Below are 20697 nucleotides of genomic sequence, written 5' to 3'. Positions count from 1 at the left end.
CAGAAGTTATTAATGTTTCTCATTTTAAATTAGGCAGCCAGTGTCCTCTTTTAAAACAGAGCCCTCACCCTCTGCCATGAGATGTGGAAGAGACATATATAAGCCTTTTCAGAGAGAGGGCCCGCACCCAGTGCAGCTTTACAGCAGCCAGTGTGGGTTTATGGCAGCCAGTGCAGATTTACGGCAGCCAGTGTGGGTTTACGGCAGCTTGCCTCTTCACACATTGCATGGAGGGGAGCAGAGCCAGGCAGGCATGGTAGCTTCTCCCCAGAGACTGACATCCACAGACTTAGGTTACACCGTTAAGCTCACTTTAGATCCCAGTAGTGGGCCCATTGGCATATTACAGGATGCAAACCTGAGAAGCGCAACTAATGAAGGTAATTCAGACTAAAATGTGAAAATATTTGGAGCACCCAAGTCCACTTGTTTGCCTTTAAATAAGCCCCAGTGTGACAGGTAAAGTGATATACAGTGGTCTCTAGAAAACTATAAAAGGAGACAGAAATCCATACACAAGCAGTTATGTCTACAGTGTTCTGAACTTCTTGATTTTGGACCACAGAGAAGGAATACTTCGTTCGAGGGCTCATGGGAGGTATAGAGGAATTTTTGTTGTTTTGTTGCTAAGTCGTGTCCAACTCTTTATGACGCCATGGACTGCAGCCCACCAGTCTCCTCTGTCCATGGGATTTCCCAGGCAAGAATACTGGAGTGGGTAGCCATTCCCTTCTCCAGGGGATTTTCCCGACCCAGGGATGGTACCCATGTCCCTGCATTAGCAGGTGGATGCTTTACCACTGAGCCACTAGGGAAGTGCTATAAGAAGAATTTTAATTTGGATCTAATTTATTTTTTAGAATTATAGCTTCAAAACGGGGAGCTGCTGTGGAATATATGTGATGCAAAGGTATGCTAGCTTTCTCTGGCCTTTCGTCTTCTTTATGTCAAAAGCAGGTTCCAGCCCGAATATCTTGGTTAATAGCAGAAAGAAGTTTCTATATAATCAGAGTGTAGCCTATCTCCGCTATAATCACATAGACCAGAATTTGCCAAGACTGCATACAGAAAGGCCAACAGTAGCCAAAGTTCCCTCTGTAACTTCTTTGATTTTCTAATACCCAGATGTACTAACTGCAAAATCTAATCATTAATAACTACATGACCCCATAGGGGAAAAAAGTTAAAATACTGCCCCAAATCTTGAGAATTCCTATTTTGTATGGACTTCCTAGGTGGCGCCATGGTAAAGAACCTGTCTGCCAATGCAGGAGAAGAAAGAGATGTAGGTTTGATCCTTGGGTGGGGCAGATCCCCTAGAGGAGGGCAAGGCAACCCACTCCAGTATTCTTGCGTGCAAAATCCCACAGACAGAGGAGCCTGGCAGGCTACAATCCATGGGGCCGCAAGAGTCAGATACGACTGAAGCAATTTAGCATGCATGCATGCATTAGCATTATCAGTGGATTTTGTTGCTTATGTTGCCATTAGAAATGAGATAGTTGAAAACAGTAATTTAATGTTACTAGAGGAATGTTAGAATTATAGCAAAACATGAGATCTGTGGATGGGATTAATGATCCCAGTCTTGAGCAGAAACTGATGACCCCAGGAGTGAGTGCAGACAGTATCTTTAATACAGATCACTGCAAGCTTGAGCTTATGAAAGAACCACTAGGGGGCAGTAGTGTGCACACTTGAAGACAAGCCAAAAAAAACTACCACATTACTACCTTCTCCAATCCATTCATTCACCAGACATACCAACGAATGATTCCTGAGTGTCATCTATGTGTCAGGCACCCTTCTCTGTACTTCTAGGCACTAGAGGCACAGTGATGGACAAGGCAGACAAGGCCTCCAGCCCCACGCTTACCCTGCAAAGGCTGTGCTCTTTAGTCAGGCATACAGCTGGACAAGGTGAAAACACAGATCCTCGAGCCGGCCCAGGCTATATAATCAATATATCTATAGGTCTGTCCTGCCTTTTATGATGCTCTCTTTGTTATTAAGATCGTCCTTCTTGCATACCCGACATAGACACTTTCAGGTGTGGAAAAAGATGGACAGTTGTTAAGTTAGTACACACCAGTAAAGTAGTGCTCAAAATTCTCCAAGCCAGGCTTCAACAGTATGTGAACCAAGAACTTCCAAAAGCTGGATTTAGAAAAGGCAGAGTAACCAGAGATCAAATTGCCAACATCCGTTGGATCATAGAAAAAGCAAGAGAATTCCAGAAAAACATCTATTTCTGCTCTATTGATTATGCCAAAGCCTTTGACTGTGTAGATCACAACAAACTGGAAAATTCTTCAAGGGATGGAAAAACCAGACCACCTTACCTGCCTCCTGAGAAATCTTTATGCAGGTCAAGAAGCAACAGTTATAACCAGACATGGATCAACAGACTGGTTCCAAATTGGGAAAGGAGTACGTCAGGGCTGTATATTGTCATGCTGCTTATTTAACTTATATGCAAAATACATCATGTGAAACGCTGGGCTGGATGAAGCACAAGCTGGAATAAAGATTGCTGGGAGAAATATCAATAACCTCAGATACGCAGATGACACCACCCTTATGGCAGAAAGCAAAGAAGTCAAGAGCCTCTGGATGAAAGTGAAAGAGGAGAGTGAAGAGCTGGCTTAAAACTCAACATTCAAGAAACTAAGATCATGGCATCCGGTCCCATCATTTCATGGCAAATAGATGGGGAAACAATGGAAACAGTGAGGGACTTTATTCTGGGGGGCTCCAAAATCGCTGCAGATGGTGATTGCAGCCATGAAATTAAAAAACTCTTGCTCCTTGGAAGAAAAGCTGTAACCAACCTAGACAGTATATTAAAAAGCAAAGACATTACTTTGCCAACAAAGGTCCGTCTAGTCAAAGCTATGGTTTTTCCAGTAGTCATGTATGGATGTGAGAGTTGGGCTATAAAGAAAGCTGAGCACTGAAGAATTGAATGCTTTTGAACTGTGGTGTTGGAGAAGACTCTTGAGAGGCCCTTGGACTGCAAGGAGATCCAACCAGTCCATCCTAAAAGAAATCAGTCCCGAATATTCATTGGAAGGATTGATGCTGAATCTGAAACTCTAATACTTTGGCCACCTGATGGGAAGACTGACTCATTGGAAAAGACTCTGATGCTGGAAAAGGTTGAAGGTGGGAGGAGAAGGGGATGACAGAGGATGAGATGGTTGGATGACATCACCAACTTGATGGACATGCGTTTGAGTAAGCTCTGGGAGTTGGTGAGGGACAGGGAAGCCTGGCGTGCTGCAGTCCATGGGGTTGCAAAGAGTCAGACAGGACTGAGCAGCGACTGAATTGAATAATAGAAAACTCTTCAGTAGTACTTGCTGTTGTCGTTTAGTCACCAAGTCGTGTCCGACTCTTCGTGACCCCATGGACTGTAGCCCACCAGGCTCCTCTGTCCCTGGTACATACTGTGTGGCAAGCACTTATGTATATTTACTCCTTTAGTCTTATAACCACTATATGTAATATGTGTTTCATTCATCAGAGGAGGAATCGAGGTATAGAGAGGTCACGTGACTTGCCTATGGTTGGTCATACAGCTGGTGAGTGATGCTGCTGCTGTTCAATTCCATGCTGCCCAGCTCTGCACTCCGCTACCTCCACTAACATGTCTACTGTTTGCCTGGCCTTTGCACACACTATTTCTTTCACTTTTGACGATCCTGTGAGGTAGGCGATTGGATCTCAATATGGCAGAGGAAGAAACTAAGGCTCAGAGAGAAGAAATGGCAGTGCTAGTGTTCAAACTCAGGACAAGCTGGCTTCAGGGTTGGTGCTCTTCACCATTGCTGCATCCTCTCCCTAAGCAGCCTACCCTGGTGAGTTTTGGGATACTTAGGTACAGACTCACAACATTCCCTCTAGCAACCCATTTCTTTTATCTGTCAGGATGCCCTGGAAGATTATATTTAAAGAGAGAGTTTAAAGAAAGGCTGATAAAATGAAAGGTTGGAAAAATAAATTTTCTTAGACAAAATAAAAGGCTGATCATGCAGAGTTGCAGAAAAAGAATGTTTGAGAGTGGAGTCAGGAAGGTAGACAGAAAGTATGCCTGCAGTTAGATATATGGAAGGTCTTCTGTATAGACCATGGCATTTCCAGGATTTATTGAAGAAGTAGAAGAGGTTATTTTTTACCAAGGCTTACAAGTTAGTTGAATACCTTTCACAGTATACATGGAAAGAGATGAGAGGCATACAGGAATCAGAAGGAATTGAAAGAGGCAGGGAGGCAAGGTAACAATGCAAATGAGTTGGGCCGTGTGGATAAACGCTAAGCATTTTGTGAAATCTGTTTTAGTCCTCAGCAGACACAGTACCTTTACCATCACCCGTCATTCAGGCTTTGATGAATTAGGGCTGACTGGAAAGTGGGACTTTTCATGCTGGCTGAATGATGGGGTAAGAGAATTGTTCAAGGATTCGTGTTTAGCTATTTATCTTCCGTTTGAAAAGTATTTCTCTCCCACTTGTCTATCCAGATTTTCGGAAAATTCTCAAATCTCTGTAAGAGTTAGCGGATGGTATTCTGACTGGTTCTTTTGAGATGCATTCTTAAATGTTATTCCCAGTAACAGTCTATGTAGCCTTTTTGACACCTCCAAAATGGTTCTCAGGCCACTAAGATGATCTCATTGCCTTTTGAAGCGCTTTAGCCCCTCATATGGGGGGGAAGGGTCGGGGGGCGGCCTTGGGTGTTGGCTTCAGATTCTTTTCTGATGGCGGTTGCCTAAAAACTGTTCGCTGGGACACTGACCTTGGTGGGTGGGGTGGGATAGCAGGGAGCGTGGGGAACTGGCTGCTTGTTAAGGCTGATTATAGGCAAAACCACTCTGTTGTTCTGCCCCTTTCAGCTCCTTAGACATGTCCCAGGAGTTCATGTTGCCCCTTAAGAATGAAAAGACCAATTCTACATTCTTGCATTTCTGTGGCACAGGGTTTGTCTGGGCTCGAGAAAGAGTCAGAGCCGTGTGAGTGCAGACGGGTAAGGCTGTTGGTGCTCTGCTCTCTGCGCTCCTTTCTGCTCCATTCTACTGAGTCAGAGTTTGGTCCACAGTGGGTCTCTGTCCCCCTCAGGACCCAGACACCTTGCCTTGCCTTAGTGACTTAGCTGTGCCCTCCCAGTCCTTCTGACCTCACTTCTCTTTGCCCCAAGTCTTTTTTTTTTTTTTTTTTCCTTTATCTCAACTTCTAAGTTTCTAGGCTTAGGCTGAGTCACTAGGTCCCATATCCACTTATAGGTATATATCCAATTCTTTCCACGAAAACCATTCAAGGCCGATGTCCAAAACCCTTAGCCAGCACCCCGCCTCCCCTAGTTTTAGTTCCTCAGCTGTTTTCCACGTAAAAGCCCCGGGAAACAAAGGCCACTGCTTCGGCCACAGGGGTCAGGCACGCCCGCGCCCCCGCTACATCCCCCACACGCCCAACAAGCTTTACCTTAGGGTTTCCCCAGAGGAGCCCCTCCTCTTCCACAGGTTGACCAGGCTGCTGGACCTGCTGGCGGCCGAGGAGGACTTGCCGTCGCCCACGTGCATGCGCACCACGGTGGATGTGGTGAAGGCGCTGCGCACGTTCCTCTCGGGTTTGGCCAGGATGATGTACACCTTGGGCACGAACATGCAGCCGAGCGCCACCGTGGCGCTGAGGCTGACGGAGAAGCACATGGTGATGATCTTGTAGTTGCTGCCGAAGTAGATGGGCACAAAGGCCAGCCAAATGATGCAGGTGGTGTACATCGTGAAGGCGATGTACTTGGCCTCGTTAAAGTTCGCCGGAACGTTTCTGGTCTTGAAGGCGTAGAAGGTGCAGCTCAGGATCAGCAGTCCGTTGTACCCCAGAGGGGTGACGACCCCCAGGTTGGTCGTGTTGCAGATCAGGTAGACCTCTCGAATGCTCGGGTAGTCATGCATTATATCCGGAGGCTCCATGATAAACAGGGCGACGATGATGCCCAGCTGAATGCATATGAGGATGAACGCGATCACCAGCTGGGCACAGGCACTCATGAATCGGGGCTTTTTGGTACAGATCTTCTTCTTGCTCCCAGCCAGGATCCGGGCAATGCGATTGGTCTTGGTGACCAGAGCCGAGTAGCTCATGGCTGGGGAGAGACCAATGCCTATTCTTTGCAGGTAGCAGTAAATCTGTCTGGGCTTCGCAATGAGGCAGAAGGTGCACAAGTAGCCCAGGCAGATGCCAGCAAGGATAATGTAGCAGAGCTCCCTGCTGGAGGACTTGACTACTGGCGTATCTCGGTAGATGATGAAGATCGCGGTGACAAACAGGGTGGCCAGCAGGCCAAGGCAGGCAAACACCACGGCTGCGATGGGCTCGGGGTCACCCCAGCGGAGATACTGCACTGGGATCAAGTCACAACCTGCAGAGACACAGACACACACTGAAGAAGAGGGAAGAAATGTGGATGTGGGTCACCTGTGCTAAGGTACAGGCAGATGCTTGTGACTCTCTCAGTTGGTCTCCAGTCGACCCTTTGAACTTCAGTATCCCATACTAGTCCTTTCCGCAGATATTCAGTCATCAAATATTTATCTTTAGATTATGAAATGTATACTCTGTGATAGGAGCTGTTCTGGGTTCTGAAAACAAAATGATAAAGAATGTATTCCTTGCCCTTAAACAAACAAACGTGGTGGGGAAGGGGGGGCACTTTTAAAGACTCACAGGTGGGATAAGGGCCATGTTGACACACAGCAAGGATCTTGACTCCATCTGCGGGTAATGAAGCCTCCTTCCACAGGAATGAGCAAATGCAAGCACTGAGGTTTAGCTTCGTTTGTGGGTTTGGTTGGTTTGGCAAATAAATCAATTGTACAGAAAGAGCTTTGGGGCATGGGAGGAGATCACATACAGTAATGTGGCCCAAGATAAGCCTGGGATGTAGGCAGGAGGGGATCTTGCCAGGCAAAGAGTCTTAGATTGATGGGAAGTCATTGGAGGGATCTATGCAGAGTAGAGGAATGAGGTGGTCAGATTTGTGTGTGTGTGTTTTAAACATTCTTTGGATTTCTCTGTGGATTTTGGATGAGATAAAGGTGTAGAGAGATTTGAGAACTATTTGAAATGATACAGACTGTTTACATGGATGAGATGGTATGTGAAAGGTAAAGGCATCCAGGATGACCAACATTGGATCCATCTATGCTGTCTTTGACTCTACCACAAAACACACAGCGATGTGGCAACATTTGGGTTATGTGCCTTCTTTTAAAATGTCTTTAGGACAGTGATTCTCAAGCTTGACTACACACTGTAATCACTTAGGTATTTTTTAAGAATACCGTGGCTTAGGTTTTACGCCAGAGTTTCTGATTTCACTGGCCTGGGCATCAGGATTTTTAAAAGGCACTCCAAGGGCTTCTAAGTATGCAGCCAGAGTTGAGAACCATTGCTCTAGAAGGCTCATTCCTGTCAATTAGATTTTTAAAACAGAATTGAGATATCTTTATTGAGTGAGCAGGAGAGGAGTTGGTTTTCCCTGATGGCTCAGTGGTGAAGAATCTGCCTGCAGTTCAGGAGACCGGGGTTTGATCCCTGGTTTGGGAAGATCCCCTGGAGGAGAGCATGGCAACCCACTCCAATATTCTTGCCTGGAGAATCCCATGGACAGAGGAGCCTGCTGGGCTATAGTCCATGGGGTTGCAGAAAGTCGGAGATGACTGAAGTGGCTAAGCAGCAGCAAGAGAGGAGTTAAGTCATCTGGAGCATTAGACAATTCAGCAATGTAGCAGAGATTACTAATGGCCTGCAGATATCCATGCTCCCCTTCTCCCTCAGCAACGTATCTCCAGTTTCATTTGAGGGGATAAAGGATACAACTAAAATGCCGCATTTGCCAGCAGCCTTTGCAGTCAGATGTGCCATATGACTAGGTTTTAGCCAGAAAGATGTAAGTAGAGAACTCCTTAAAGGAAAGTGGCTCATATTGGAAAGTACCTTTTGTGCCTTTCCCTGCTTTCTCCTTCTGTTGACTGGACTATACACGTGATGGCTGGAGCTCCAGTGGTTATCTTAGACTCTGAGGTAACATTAAAGTCGGAAAACATGTTTTGGGATTTGGAAGAGAAAAATACAGGGAGTCCGAGTCCCTGTTAACCATGGAACCACTGACTAGCTGTGGATGACGTATGTCATATTTATCTTGTGTAAACTACTTTTATTTCCCTGATATATGCAGCCAATGGAGAAGGACATGGCAACCCAGTCCAGTAATCTTGCCTGGGAAATCCCAAGGCCAGAGGAGCCTGGTGGGCTACAGTCCATGCGGTCATAAAAGAGTCAGACACGACTAAGTGACTGAACAACAGCAGTGCAGCCAGACCAGATCCTAACTGATACAGGTGTGACTTCCTACATCTCATGGTCAAGGTGTTGTGGTAAGTGACTGAATGTCAATGGTTAATTGGAGCTAAGGGAAGCAGCAAAAACAGTATGTGATGATGGTATAGGGGAGCAGAATTTGCTACCCCAAAATATGTCTCTTTGACATATTAAGTATTTTAAACTGGTTATTTTCTAAGGAACAGCAGACAAAGGAAAAAACTCTGAAAACCAAATAGGAGGAGTTGCCTTTTTGTCAGAAATGTTTGCATTTATCAGGGAAATCTCTCTTTGTAAGGGGAACTCCCTCACTGTATAGAAGAGGAGGATGACCAGTATCACTAGAAATTCTGATTGGTGGAGAAGGCAAAGACTTAAACCTGCATAATGACCTTTGTTCCCCTTACTGCTGTGCTTTTTCTCGCCTTGCTGACTGTCACCACCCTTAACATCTTTTGTCTTTAACTGACGATGGTATTTAAGGTAAGGACTTTGGCATGTTGGTGAGTTCCTCATTTTTCCTGAGTCTCTCCCCTGTTGACAGGTTATTAAGCTCTTCGATTTCTCTTCTTGTTGTCTTGTGTCAATTTAATTCTTAGACTAGCCAGAAGAACCTAGAAGGGCAGAGGGAAATTTCTTTCTCCCTGATAGTGACAAAGAAGTGTGTGGTTCTTTCAAGATATGTTTAAGGGCAGCTCTGTTGTAAAAAGGAATGGAAACATTCTTTTTCCTTTCCCTTATTTCTGACTTGCCAGTCTCTTTCTTCAAGATCTTAGGTTTCAAATAGTGCTATTAGTTTATAATAAGATTGATTATGGGCTTAATAGGATTTGTGAGTTAGCTTAGGATCCCCAGCACACTTTACAAAATTGTTTCTGTGGGAAAATATATGCTTATTTAAAACACCTGTGCTTTTAACTTTAAAAAGTGTGTATGTGGATAGCCCAGAGCAAATACGACAGTTTATATAGTGTATAGAATTATAAATAAATGCATATCTCATTGCTGATGAATGTGTGTTAGTCGCTCAGTTGTGTCTGACTCTTTGTTACCCCATGGACTGTAGCCTGTCAGGCTCTTCTGTCTGTGGAATTCTCCAGGCAAGAATATTGGAATGGGCCATTCCCTTCTCCAGGGGATCTTCCGACCCAGAGATTGAACCTGGGTCTCCTGAATTGAAAGCAGATTCTTTACCACCTGAGCCACCAGGGATGCCTGCTAATGACTATACCTGTGTCCATAGTTTAGGCAACCATGTTCACATATGCTGTTTGTATGTAGGAATTCAGCTTCTGAGACTTTAGTATACCATAGGGTTAAGGTTCATATTTCCAAATTTGTTCCTCATAGAGACTATTTTACAACAAAAAAATAGCGACCAATCATTTCTATCATTATTCTTCCATAGCAGTTTATAATAGTGATATGACAGTGAAAGTTATTATGTTCTGTAGTTAATTCTCTAGGAGTCTATTTACCCTACTAGGTTCTGAGCTATTAAACGACTATAGTAATGTACTTATAGAGGAAAGATATTATGTGGTGCATGAAGCAGGAAGCCCTTCATTAGCTAAAGAGAATCACTATATCTATATTTATATAGATATTTACATATATATATATATATATTTCCCTGATGGCTCAGTGGTAGACTCCACCTGCCAAGGAGGGAGATGCAGGTTCAGTCCCTGGTTTGGGAAGATCTCCAGCAGTGCACTCCAATATTCTTGCCTCAGAAACCCCGTGGACCCAGGACCTAGTGGGCTATAGTCCATGGACTTGCAAAGAGCTGGATGTGACTTAGCGATAAAACAACAAGGAGGGCTTTCCCTAGACACTTCTTTTTGTTAGCCCATACTGTTTTGCTGAATCTTAACTGTTTTTGTATAAATGTAATTAGCACACTAATTACTAAGTGCTTTCTATATGATAAGACTCACCACTATTTTTGTGTCAAATATATTCTTGAACTTTTCATGTGCAACCTATTAACATCATGTGTGAACCTAAAGAAAGCTCCACTAGATATGTGTTGGAAGAAATGTGTATAAGGGATGCCTCTTATATGGTGACTATTTTTGCAAACTTGTCAGAATTTATACACTCAAATGAGTGTTTTTTTTTTTCATTTGACATGAACCACTCCAAAGACTTTATGTTGAGTTTAATGATGCTGCCATTGCACAAAATACTTTTGAAGCTATTCTTTTGGAATAGCAAATTGGATTCTGATTAGAGTGTTATAATCACTGAATCTTATAATTGGATAAGATCTTAGAGTTTCCAAAAATGAATGTGCATCACAGTCACTGGGAGAGTCTAGAAAAATACAACTCAAGAGTCTAAACTCAAGAGATTTTGAATCAGTACATAAGGGGTGGGACAAAGGATTTTTTGTTTAATAAGAGGGCTCAATAATGGATGTGAGAGTTGGATCATAAAGAAGGCTGAGCACTGAAGAATTGATGCTTTCGGATTGTGGTGTTGGAGAAGACTCTTGAGAGTCCCTTGGACTGCAAGGAGATCCAACCAGTCAGTCCTAAAGGAGATCAACCCTGAATATTCACTGGAAGGAGTGATGCTGAACCTGAAGCTCCAATACTTTGGCCATCTGATGTGAAGAGCTGACTCATTGGGAAAGATCCTCATGCTAGGAAAGATTGAGGGCAGAAGAAGGGGGCAACAGAGAATGAGATGGTTGGATCGCAACACCAACTCAATGGACATGAAACTGAGCAAACTCTGGGAGAGAGTGAAGGACAGGGAAGCCTGGCGTGCTGCAGCCCATGGCGTCACAAAGAATGAGGCACAACTGAGCGACTGAACAACAACAACAAAGTTCAATGACTGTACAACCGGCCCTGGGTTGGCAGCCCAGCCGTAGAGGTCATCAAGCTGACTTCTCACCCGGTATGTGAATGTCTTATATGACAAATCCGTAACCCTACCTAAGGCTTCCCATGAACTGTAGTGTCTCAAGGACAGGACTAGTAGGAGCGGGAAGATAGATTGGAAATTCAGGAGGTCTGGATGGCAGGTGGAGACTAGAGGAGAAGTAAATGGTTAGAAAGCTATCACAATAGGACTGTCAAGGGGTGATAGGGCGAGAACTAAAAGCCACTGTCCTGAGAACATTCAGCTGGTAAAGATATTTCAGGGCTAGTACTGAAATAAATGATGAGGTAGATAGAGAGCAGAGTCAGGATAGAGGCTTCCAACCAAGCCAATGGCAGTGCTATTAACTGAGAAGAGGGCTGTTGGAAGAAAAGGACCACCGTTTATAGGAATGACATCTAGTCCCAGTTTGGACATGTTGTATTTGAAATGTTTATGACCAGTGGAGCAGACAGAAGCAGAAGCTTAGGAGAGATCTCAGGGTGGAAGGTATAGCTTTAGGCATCACCTGTGAGTAGAAATTAGAGACATGGAAATGAATGAAATCAACAAGGAAACTCATGGATATAGATTTAGAATTCTGAGGAGCCTACACGTCTGCTGTGACACTGACCTCAAGGAATGGCAGCGGAAGATGACACGCCAGGGAAGACATAAGCTAGATCAGCGAGAAGGAAGGAAGGATGTCAGAGGCCAAAGGAAAGTGGTTCCCTGGATGACCCACCACACCCCTCCTCTAAAAACAGTTTAATTTTTTTTTTCTTTTTCCTTCTTAAATCCTTACCCAAAGAGCTTGCACAGCTGTTTGAGCTTCAGTTTCCCAGGTCTCTTTCCCAGTGGCACGCTGCTCTCATATGTACCTGTTTGTTGAAGCTTGGGCTCAGTTGCTTCAGTTGTGCCCAACTCTGCACCCCATGGACTGCAGCCCGCCAGGCTCCTCTGTCCATGGGATTCTCCAGGCAAGAAAACTGGAGTGGGTTGCCATTTCCTCCTCCAGGGGATCCTCCCGACCCAGGGATTGAAACTTCGTCTCTTAGGTCTCCTGCATTGGCAGGTGGGTTCTTTATCTCTAGCGCCACTTGGGAAGCCCCCTGCTTTCCCTACGATTACAGCTAATTCCTTTGAGCAAGGGGTGGTATCCTTCCATTGCTGTATTCCTGTCATGGGACATGTTCTATCCAATCTCAGAATCTTGAGATACTGTTAACATTATTATGTTTAGATTTTCATTGATTACTGTCCCCACTTTGCATTGGTTTACAAACATCTGAACGCCCTGTTATTCTTCCTAAATCTCTTCCTTATATGCTTCTGTGAATTACTGGGCCTTTTCTCCATTAATGGTTTTCTTTCTTTTTTATTTTAATCCCTGTTTCATTCTTAGTATAATGGTAAATTACTGGCAGTACTCAGTGTACTGGTAAGTCACGACTAGAAGGGTATGTAGAAGTTAACAAAGAATGTATGGAATGTGTACTTTATATTTTATTATAAATTTAATCAGTTTAGCATATGCTTTCATATTTTAGATTAAAGAATCTTGATCATATCAGTGAAGTTCCCTCCTAACAAGCATATTAGAGTTTCTCAGGAGATGCACAAGTATTTCCTTTCTGAAAACCACAGGAGGCATAAATTACAAAATCAAGGCCTGTTTTCTGATGACATTTATTTAGAAAGGTCTCCATTTCTCACTTTCCCCCCTGCCCCCACTTTCATGCCTGATCTGTATTCTGTGATTCTCTAGTTTAATCCATCCTTTCGTAGCATACAGTGACATATATTGGAGATAACAAGAGTTTTTTCTTGACCATTACAGTTTATTACAAGATACTGAATATAGTTCCTTGTGCTGTACACAGCACCTTGTGTATCTGTTTCATGTATAGTAGTTTGTATCTGCTAACCCCTAAATCCTAGTTTATCCCTCCCCACCCCCTTTCCCCTTCGGTAACTATAAGTTTGTTTTCTATGTCAATGGGTCTGTTTGTGTTTTGAAAATAAGTGCATTTGTATCATTATTTTTAAGATTCCAAATATAAGTGATATCATATGATGTTTGCTTTTCTCTGACATACTTCACTTAGCATGATAATCTCTGGGTCCATCCCTGTTGCAGCAAGTGGCATTATTTTATTTTTATGGCTGAATAATATTCCACGATACATATGTACGTATATATGCCCATATATATGTGTGCATCTGTGTCATGTCTGCTTTTATCCACGCACCTGTCAGTGGACGTTTAGGTCACTCCCGTGTCTTGGCTGTTGTGTATAGTGCTGCTGTGAACATGGCTTCATGCATCTTTTTGAATTAGTGTTTTCCCCAGATAGATACTGAGGCATGGGATTATAGGGATCATTTGGTAACTCTATTTTTGGTTTTATAAGGAACCTCCATACTGTTCTCCATAGTGGCTGTACCAGTTTACATTCCCACCAACAATGTAGGAGAGTTCCCTTTTCTCTTTACCTTCTCCAGCAGAAAATACAAGTTTTTTTTTTTTTTTTTTAAAGGGATAGTGAGGTGCCAACACTGTGTTATGCACATTATCCTGTGATTCCCCTTGTGTGCTGCCCATACATCTGATGAGAGATGGATGGCTCACTGATTTCCTGGACACCTAAAAACAATATGACTGCTTAGCAGTAATTGCTACTCACGCTTGCTGTTTGGGTATCAGTCTTACAGGGTTAACATTCCTGTAGTTCATAGTTCCTAGACTGTTGGGGTTTCAAACCCTCTTCCAAGTCTGTTCAGGCAGAATGAACGAGGAGTCAAAGACCCTAGAACACGTGCCTGATGGTCTGTACGTTGACTTGGCAGGGACTCCTTACTGAGCTCCACACTTCCTGTATGATTTTGGGGGAAAGGAAGATGCTACTGAGAATATCTGAGAGTCAGATTGTGTGTCCTTTGCTGTCAGGGCATTTCAGGTATACAAAGCTCATGTGGGGCTCTTATGGGACTCTCCTTTGGCACATGAACAACAGACGTGCCCAGAGTGGGAGGGGCTGCCTGGAACCAACACCGTCACGCATGCTCTCAGTTGGTTCCACCAACAGACCACGGGTCTGCCTTTGCTTCCTTCTTTACGTGTCTGGATTTGGGTCTCTCGGGTGCTGGCTTGAGATCACAGCATGATGCAGACTCAGAATTCTTTCTGCCTTGTTCATAACCCTGATCATTTAATATCTTCTCATCACTTGGCCTAAGCTGAAGTTTTTCTGCTTACATATTTGAGAAGAATTGGAAGTGGTGTGTGTGACTGTGTTATATTTATTGTTGTTTAGTTGCTAAGTTGTGTCCAGGTCTTTGCAACCCCATGGACTGGAGCCTGCCAGGCTCCTCTGTCCATGGGTGTGTCCAGGCCAGAATACTGGAGAAGGTTGTCATTTCCTTCTCCAGGGGATCTTCTTGACCCAAGGATCAAACCCATGTCTCCTGCATTGGCAGACAGAGTCTTTACCACTGAGCCACCTGGGAAGCCCATGTTCTATTTAGATATCATATTTTTCTTTGTATTACTGTAAATACAGTTTGTTTTGTGTGCATATATATGCATGTGTGAGGGGGCGTGAGAGAGAGGCCATATTGTTTAGGTCTATCTGCAGGGACGGGGGAGCCTGGTGGGCTGCCATCTATGGGGTCGCACAGAGTCGCACACGACTGAAGTGACTTAGCAGCAGCAGCAGCTCCTCTACTTTACTCTAAGCACCCTGATGTCAGAGATGACTTTGCCTCTTGTGCTCACAAATGGAACCCTGTACTGAGCACAGTGCTTCACTCATATGGTTAGCATAGAATTTACAAATTAATATACAGTGCCTACTCCAGTGGTCATGTATGGATGTGAGAGCTGGACGGTGAAGAAAGCTGAGCGCCGAAGAATTGATGCTTTTGAACTGTGGTGTTGGAGAAGACTCTTGAGAGTCCCTTGGACTGCAAGGAGGTCCAACCAGTCCATTCTGAAGGAGATCAGCCCTGGGTGTTCTTTGGAGGGAATGATGCTGAAGCTGAAACTTCAATACTTTGGCCACCTCATGCGAAGAGTTGACTCACTGGAAAAGACTGTGATGCTGGGAGGGATCGGGGGCAGGAGGAAGAGGGGACGACAGAGGATGAGATGGCTGGATGGCATCACGGACTCGATGGATGTGAGTCTGAGTGAACTCCGGGAGCTGGTGGTGGACAGGGAGGCCTGGCGTGCTGCGGTTCATGGGGTCGCAGAGAGTCGGACACGACTGAGCGACTGAACTGACTGACTGAACTGACACACTGACTATATAATCAAAGTATGTAATTATCATCGTAGTATGTAGATAAGTCATTTTCAGCTAACCTTTTTGTTGCCTTTAGGACGTTCCAAGTTACAGAACTGTTATGTATTGTTGTAGAAAGAAATTTAAATTTGCTGTTTTACACTTGAATCTTAGAGTCAGGATTCTAAACCAGAGAAATTCTAAACTAAGGATTCTAAACTAAGGATTCTAAACTAAGTAAACACCTAAGAGGCTTCCTTCTGCCTAGTGGTGTGACGTGTCTCACATTAGAAATGTTCCTGATACTGACTTGGCAGTGATCAATATTTGTGCTTGGCTGATTAATTCTGAGTAATTCATTGGATCTGGGAATTATGAGTAGAAGAAAGAGGGTGGCAGTCACAGAAGTCATTCTTTAACAAGTATCATTTACTGTAAAGTTCAGATACACTGTTCCCCAAAAGGCTGTTGTTAATTGCAACATTTTTTACTCTAGGCCAGAGCAAAAGCCCCCAGGTCCTCTTCAGGAAAAGCATATTCGAGAGTTGGTTGATTTCCCCTTTCCCTTAGCATGAAACAAAGCATACCATGAACACTCCTTCAAATAAAAATTTAGTCTCTATTCAAAATGTTAGGTTTTATGGGCAGTCATTCAATGGGAAGCCACTTTATTCTTGTTTATGCCAGCATTAAAAAAAGGAGAAACCAACATTTATTGAATGCCTACTAAATGTTAGGTGTTATCCTAGATATTTTAGGTAATTTTCATAATAAACAAGTCAGGTAAGCATCATTAACTCTATTTTACAGAGAGACAAAATGAGGTTTAATCTGGCTTGGTGCTGAGATTAAAACCCTGTGAAAGTTTTTATTGCTTGATTAACTGATTGACTTAGCTATTCCCTTCTCCAGGGGAATCTTCCAACCCAGGGATCAAACCCAAGTCTCCTGCACTGCAGGCAGATTCTTTACCATCTGAGCCACCAGAGAAGCTTATGTTACATCAGGGGAGCCAGACTGATCAAAGTGTTCCTTTCAAAGGGCCCCTGAGGTTAATTAGTAGGAAGGAGAATCATGAATTGTCAGCAGTGTCTGCCATGGGTTAATGGTGACATAGATATTTGATGTTTGTTAGTAGTAGAGTTAGTCACTCAGTCATGTTTAACTCTTTGCAACCCCATGGTCTGCAGCCCCTCAGGCTCCTCTGTCCATGGGATTCTTCAGGCAAGAATACTGGAGTGGGTTGCCATTCCCTTCTCCAAGGGGTCTTCCAGACCCAGGGATGGAGCCCAGGTCTCCTGCATTGCAGGTAATTTCTTTACCATCTGAGACATTGATATTTGTTATCCTGATATAAATGCATGCTCCCATCTGAGAAATCTCATTGGTTCAGAGTCTCCAGCAAGGTTCTCATCCTGGCTTATATGTTGTCCCGAGCGTTGCTAGCTAGACACAGATTAGTAAATTAGTCCTTTTGTGTCCCTAAAGTTTTCTAGCGTGGACGTTTTTTTCTGAATGTGCGCCCAGTACCCATAGCACATGGGGACGAGAACTGTTGTTAGGACATGGCTAACACAGGGGACTCCCAGCTACCCATTTGTCACTGGATCCAGCCTATTTCATGCCCTTCAAGGTTTAGGACGTATTTTTTGTTTTAGATTCCCTTAAATAAAATTCCCTCAGAGAAATGGCAACTCAGGGCTATAGTTTTTATTATTTTTTGCTGGTTTATTTTATAGGGGAATTTGAAATTGTATGCAAAGATTTATTTCACAGTTAATAAAGAATGATGTGATAGTTCTGCAGAGTGCTGAGACGGGGGGATTATCACAGATGCACGTTGGTAGGGAACAGCTTTGCAAATATGACTTCTGATCATACTGCAGATGTATAAGAGAGGGAACACACAGCATATGAACTTAAGTAATAATAAAATGTGCTGGCTGGGATGCTTGGCTCCAACTTTGCCTTTCCTGTCTCCCTCACTAGCTGACTCATTACTCTTTCATTTTCCAGCTCTTCTTTGAGCATGGCTTTTCTGATTCCTGGAGCGACAGGTTCCTCCGTGTGGTCAAACAGCTCCTCCTGCCTGTCATGTCTCTTGCACACTTTCTTCGCACGTGATAGCACAACTATGATGCTCATAGTGCGCTTGTCAGTCCGTTCCATGCAGTAGGTGGAGAGACTGAGCAGCAGGAGACTGCGTTTTGCTCTGCTGTGCCAGGCACGGTAGCCAGCGCACAGCAGGCCGTTAAACAGGTTGAACAAATGAATGATTCTGCCAAAGGCAGGGAGACCAGCTGAGGACTCCCGACACACACACTTCACTTCCGGCTCGCGCTGCACATACTTCCTGTGGTTATGGGGGTCTTCCTCCGCTCATCTGCGTCTCCGTTTTTTTATACAACAAATGGAAATAACACAAACCTCCCTTTCCTAATGAAGATTTTAATATAGGAAACCCTTGTAGAAAAGTCTGCATATGAGAAATTTAAGACTGATTGCCTGAAAAGCCCAGTGAAGCAATTACTCAGGACTGAGAAAATAAAACACTTGAGACTGTTTTTGTATTTTACTGGAATAAAACATTGAAGTCATCAATGTTAAACCAAGAGATAATGAATGGAATTTTACAGACATGATTTGAGCTATAATGAGTGTTTTACAATTAATTTCTATTTATTTCTGTTAATTTTCTGGCCTGCCAGACTCTCTTTTCAGGCTCCCTTTCCTCTGCTTTCAGTCAGTCTTTTTTTTTTTTTTTTTTTAACTTTTTACAAATAATCTGCATAGATAGTAAAAAGCCTTTTCCTCCTGTGATTTTTCTTCTATCCAAATGTTCAAAGGGTTTCAGATTTTGTGACTCAGAATTCTTGCTGCCACTCTCTAGGTTTGACTGTATTTCCACTGTATTTCCACCATTCTCTAGGTACTCCTATATTTCCATGTCTTGATTTTTTTAATTTTTTTTTTCCTTTGAGATATACCAGACTGTTCTAGGGCTTGGGTTTACATTACCTTTCCTAAGATTGGCTGCAAAAATTCAGTGCATACCCTGCCATGGATTTTTACTTCATGATTCTCCTCCTCAGAATGCCAGTTTCTGAATTTTAAGTATTATCATATTATAAGGATTCCTCAGGTGTATATTATAAGGATTCCTCAGGTAAGCTACTGGTATATATTTAAGTAACAACAATGCTCATGTTTATTATAAAATGAAAATATGAGAAACAAAGCCCCCATGTGAAAGTGCACTGAATATTGTTCACTGAGCAAATCTAGTGTGTTACACTCCCCTCTTGGTTCAGTTCACATTATTGAATGCCTGTTCTGCCCAAGGTCCTGACTCTCCACTGTGTTTATACAAAGGCAATTGTTTATTCCTTTAAAATAGTGTGCTGGTCCGGTGCTCAGGCTCTGTGCTCTGCTGGGCACCACCCTGAGCACTGTACACTAATTTCTTCTTTACGATCCACAACCTTCTGTGAAGTGGGCCCCGTTGTTTCAAGCATTTTCAATCAAGGAAACCGAGGTAGTAGGATTATAATTGAGGAGCATTTGAAAAGGAACCAGAGGAGGAGAAGAGAAAAGAGGGGAGAGAAAAAGAGGAAATGTAGAGGAAACAGCCAAAATTACAAGTCACATATACAGAGGAAGCCCTCTACGGCACAGTGATAGAATGTCATGAGAGAATTATAATATTTCTGGGAATTACTACTGAGAGTTCAGGTGGGAAATCAGTAAAAGCTTTAGGAGGGAAGATAATAATGCCTTCCTGCCTACATCTCAAGGATTAAAGTGAGGACCATATAAAATAACACGTGACTTGAACAGTGGTGTAATAATTATCAAGTGTGAAAAAGGGAGGAAAGAGATGTATATACATAAAACAATACTGAGTCAACATCTGCTAAATTGCCTGTGTGTTTTATTGGATTGTGCTAAGTTTTTCTGGGGAAAAGCCAGGCCTGTTTTATCTTTCTAGCCGGTTTATAAATACAGAACCCAAGTAAATGGTATTGTATTGTCTTAAGTTGCTTGTAAGTACAAGGCAGCACATACGATCTCTGAATTTTTCACTCAAAGTGATTTTCTAAGAGGTGGCAAGATAGGAGACATTTATCTACTTCATATTACTCATGTAACACACCAGTGCTTTATGAAGCATTTTCCAAGTGGGTTAGATAATGTAGCGGTAGGCACTGTGTTATAATGTTTTATGTTCCCGGGGGTGGGGGAGGGAACATGAGAATTTATTTCGGGTAAGCTATATTTATCAAAAGCTGAAATCAATGAAACCACAGTATTTCCTTCAGTCTGGTTATATCAGAGTGGTTTTTGACCATGATGACATTGTTTTTAGCCAGACCACAAATTTATCATTGTGAAGAGCAATTCTTCATTGCTCAGTTTCTGGCAAGATGCAAAGTGGTTTATGTTCTCTTTGAGGACCTGTTTTGAGAAGGTCCATTGAGAGAGGGCATTTTAGCATTTATTTGTCCTGATGAAGGAAATGGTATTTACATTTATAAGGATACCATCTTTTTGACTGATCTGGTGGGATACATAAATTTATAAGTTACTGAGAAATGAGAATAGTAAGGAGCCATTTTATAATTTATCAATATACGAGCCCTGGCACCTCACTGAAAAAATGTTCTTTTCAGTAGTGACTGAAACAACTTCATCAAATTCATTTATTTGAAAAAGACCACTGCACAAAATTTTTCACAGCATTTTAGAGATTCCTTTAGAGAAAATCCAGCAACTAATGGCCATTTGTGTTGTTGCCTGTAGCTTCTGATTATGAAGGATAAAAACATGAGTTTTCAAGGAAGACTTTCACACTAAGGCTTTAGCCTTACTCCTGCTACTTACTGTGTGATCACAAGTATGGATATTTTACATTTTCAACTCAGTTTTCTGTAAAATGGAGACAGTGATTCCAACTTTTCTGGATAAGACCTTTCAGTATAAGGAGGATTGGGGACAGAACATGAAGTTCCTATTATAGTGGATGACAGGCACGCAATACATGGGGATTTGTTGCCTTTCTTCTATTCTGTAATTCATTTCTTAGCAAACATTTATTGAGTGTCTGCTGTGTTCTAGAAGGACTTTCCTGGTGGCTCAGACGGTAAAGCATCTGTCTA

General features: G+C 43.0%; 1 protein-coding gene across 1 annotated transcript in view; it reads right to left on the bottom strand.

Annotated features, from left to right (window-relative positions):
- Positions 1-20697, bottom strand: part of GRM5 (glutamate metabotropic receptor 5) — a 616792-nt gene that overhangs the window by 65187 nt on the left and 530908 nt on the right. The window contains exon 7 of the mRNA XM_052662217.1: positions 5481-6420. Within this exon, the coding sequence (XP_052518177.1) occupies positions 5481-6420 (940 nt within the window). The remainder of the gene's footprint in view (positions 1-5480; positions 6421-20697) is intronic.

Source organism: Budorcas taxicolor, chromosome 25 (assembly GCF_023091745.1).
Source record: "Budorcas taxicolor isolate Tak-1 chromosome 25, Takin1.1, whole genome shotgun sequence".
NCBI lineage: Eukaryota > Metazoa > Chordata > Mammalia > Artiodactyla > Bovidae > Budorcas > Budorcas taxicolor.
Note: the sequence above shows the minus strand (reverse complement) of the source record. Positions and strands in the feature narration are given on the sequence as shown.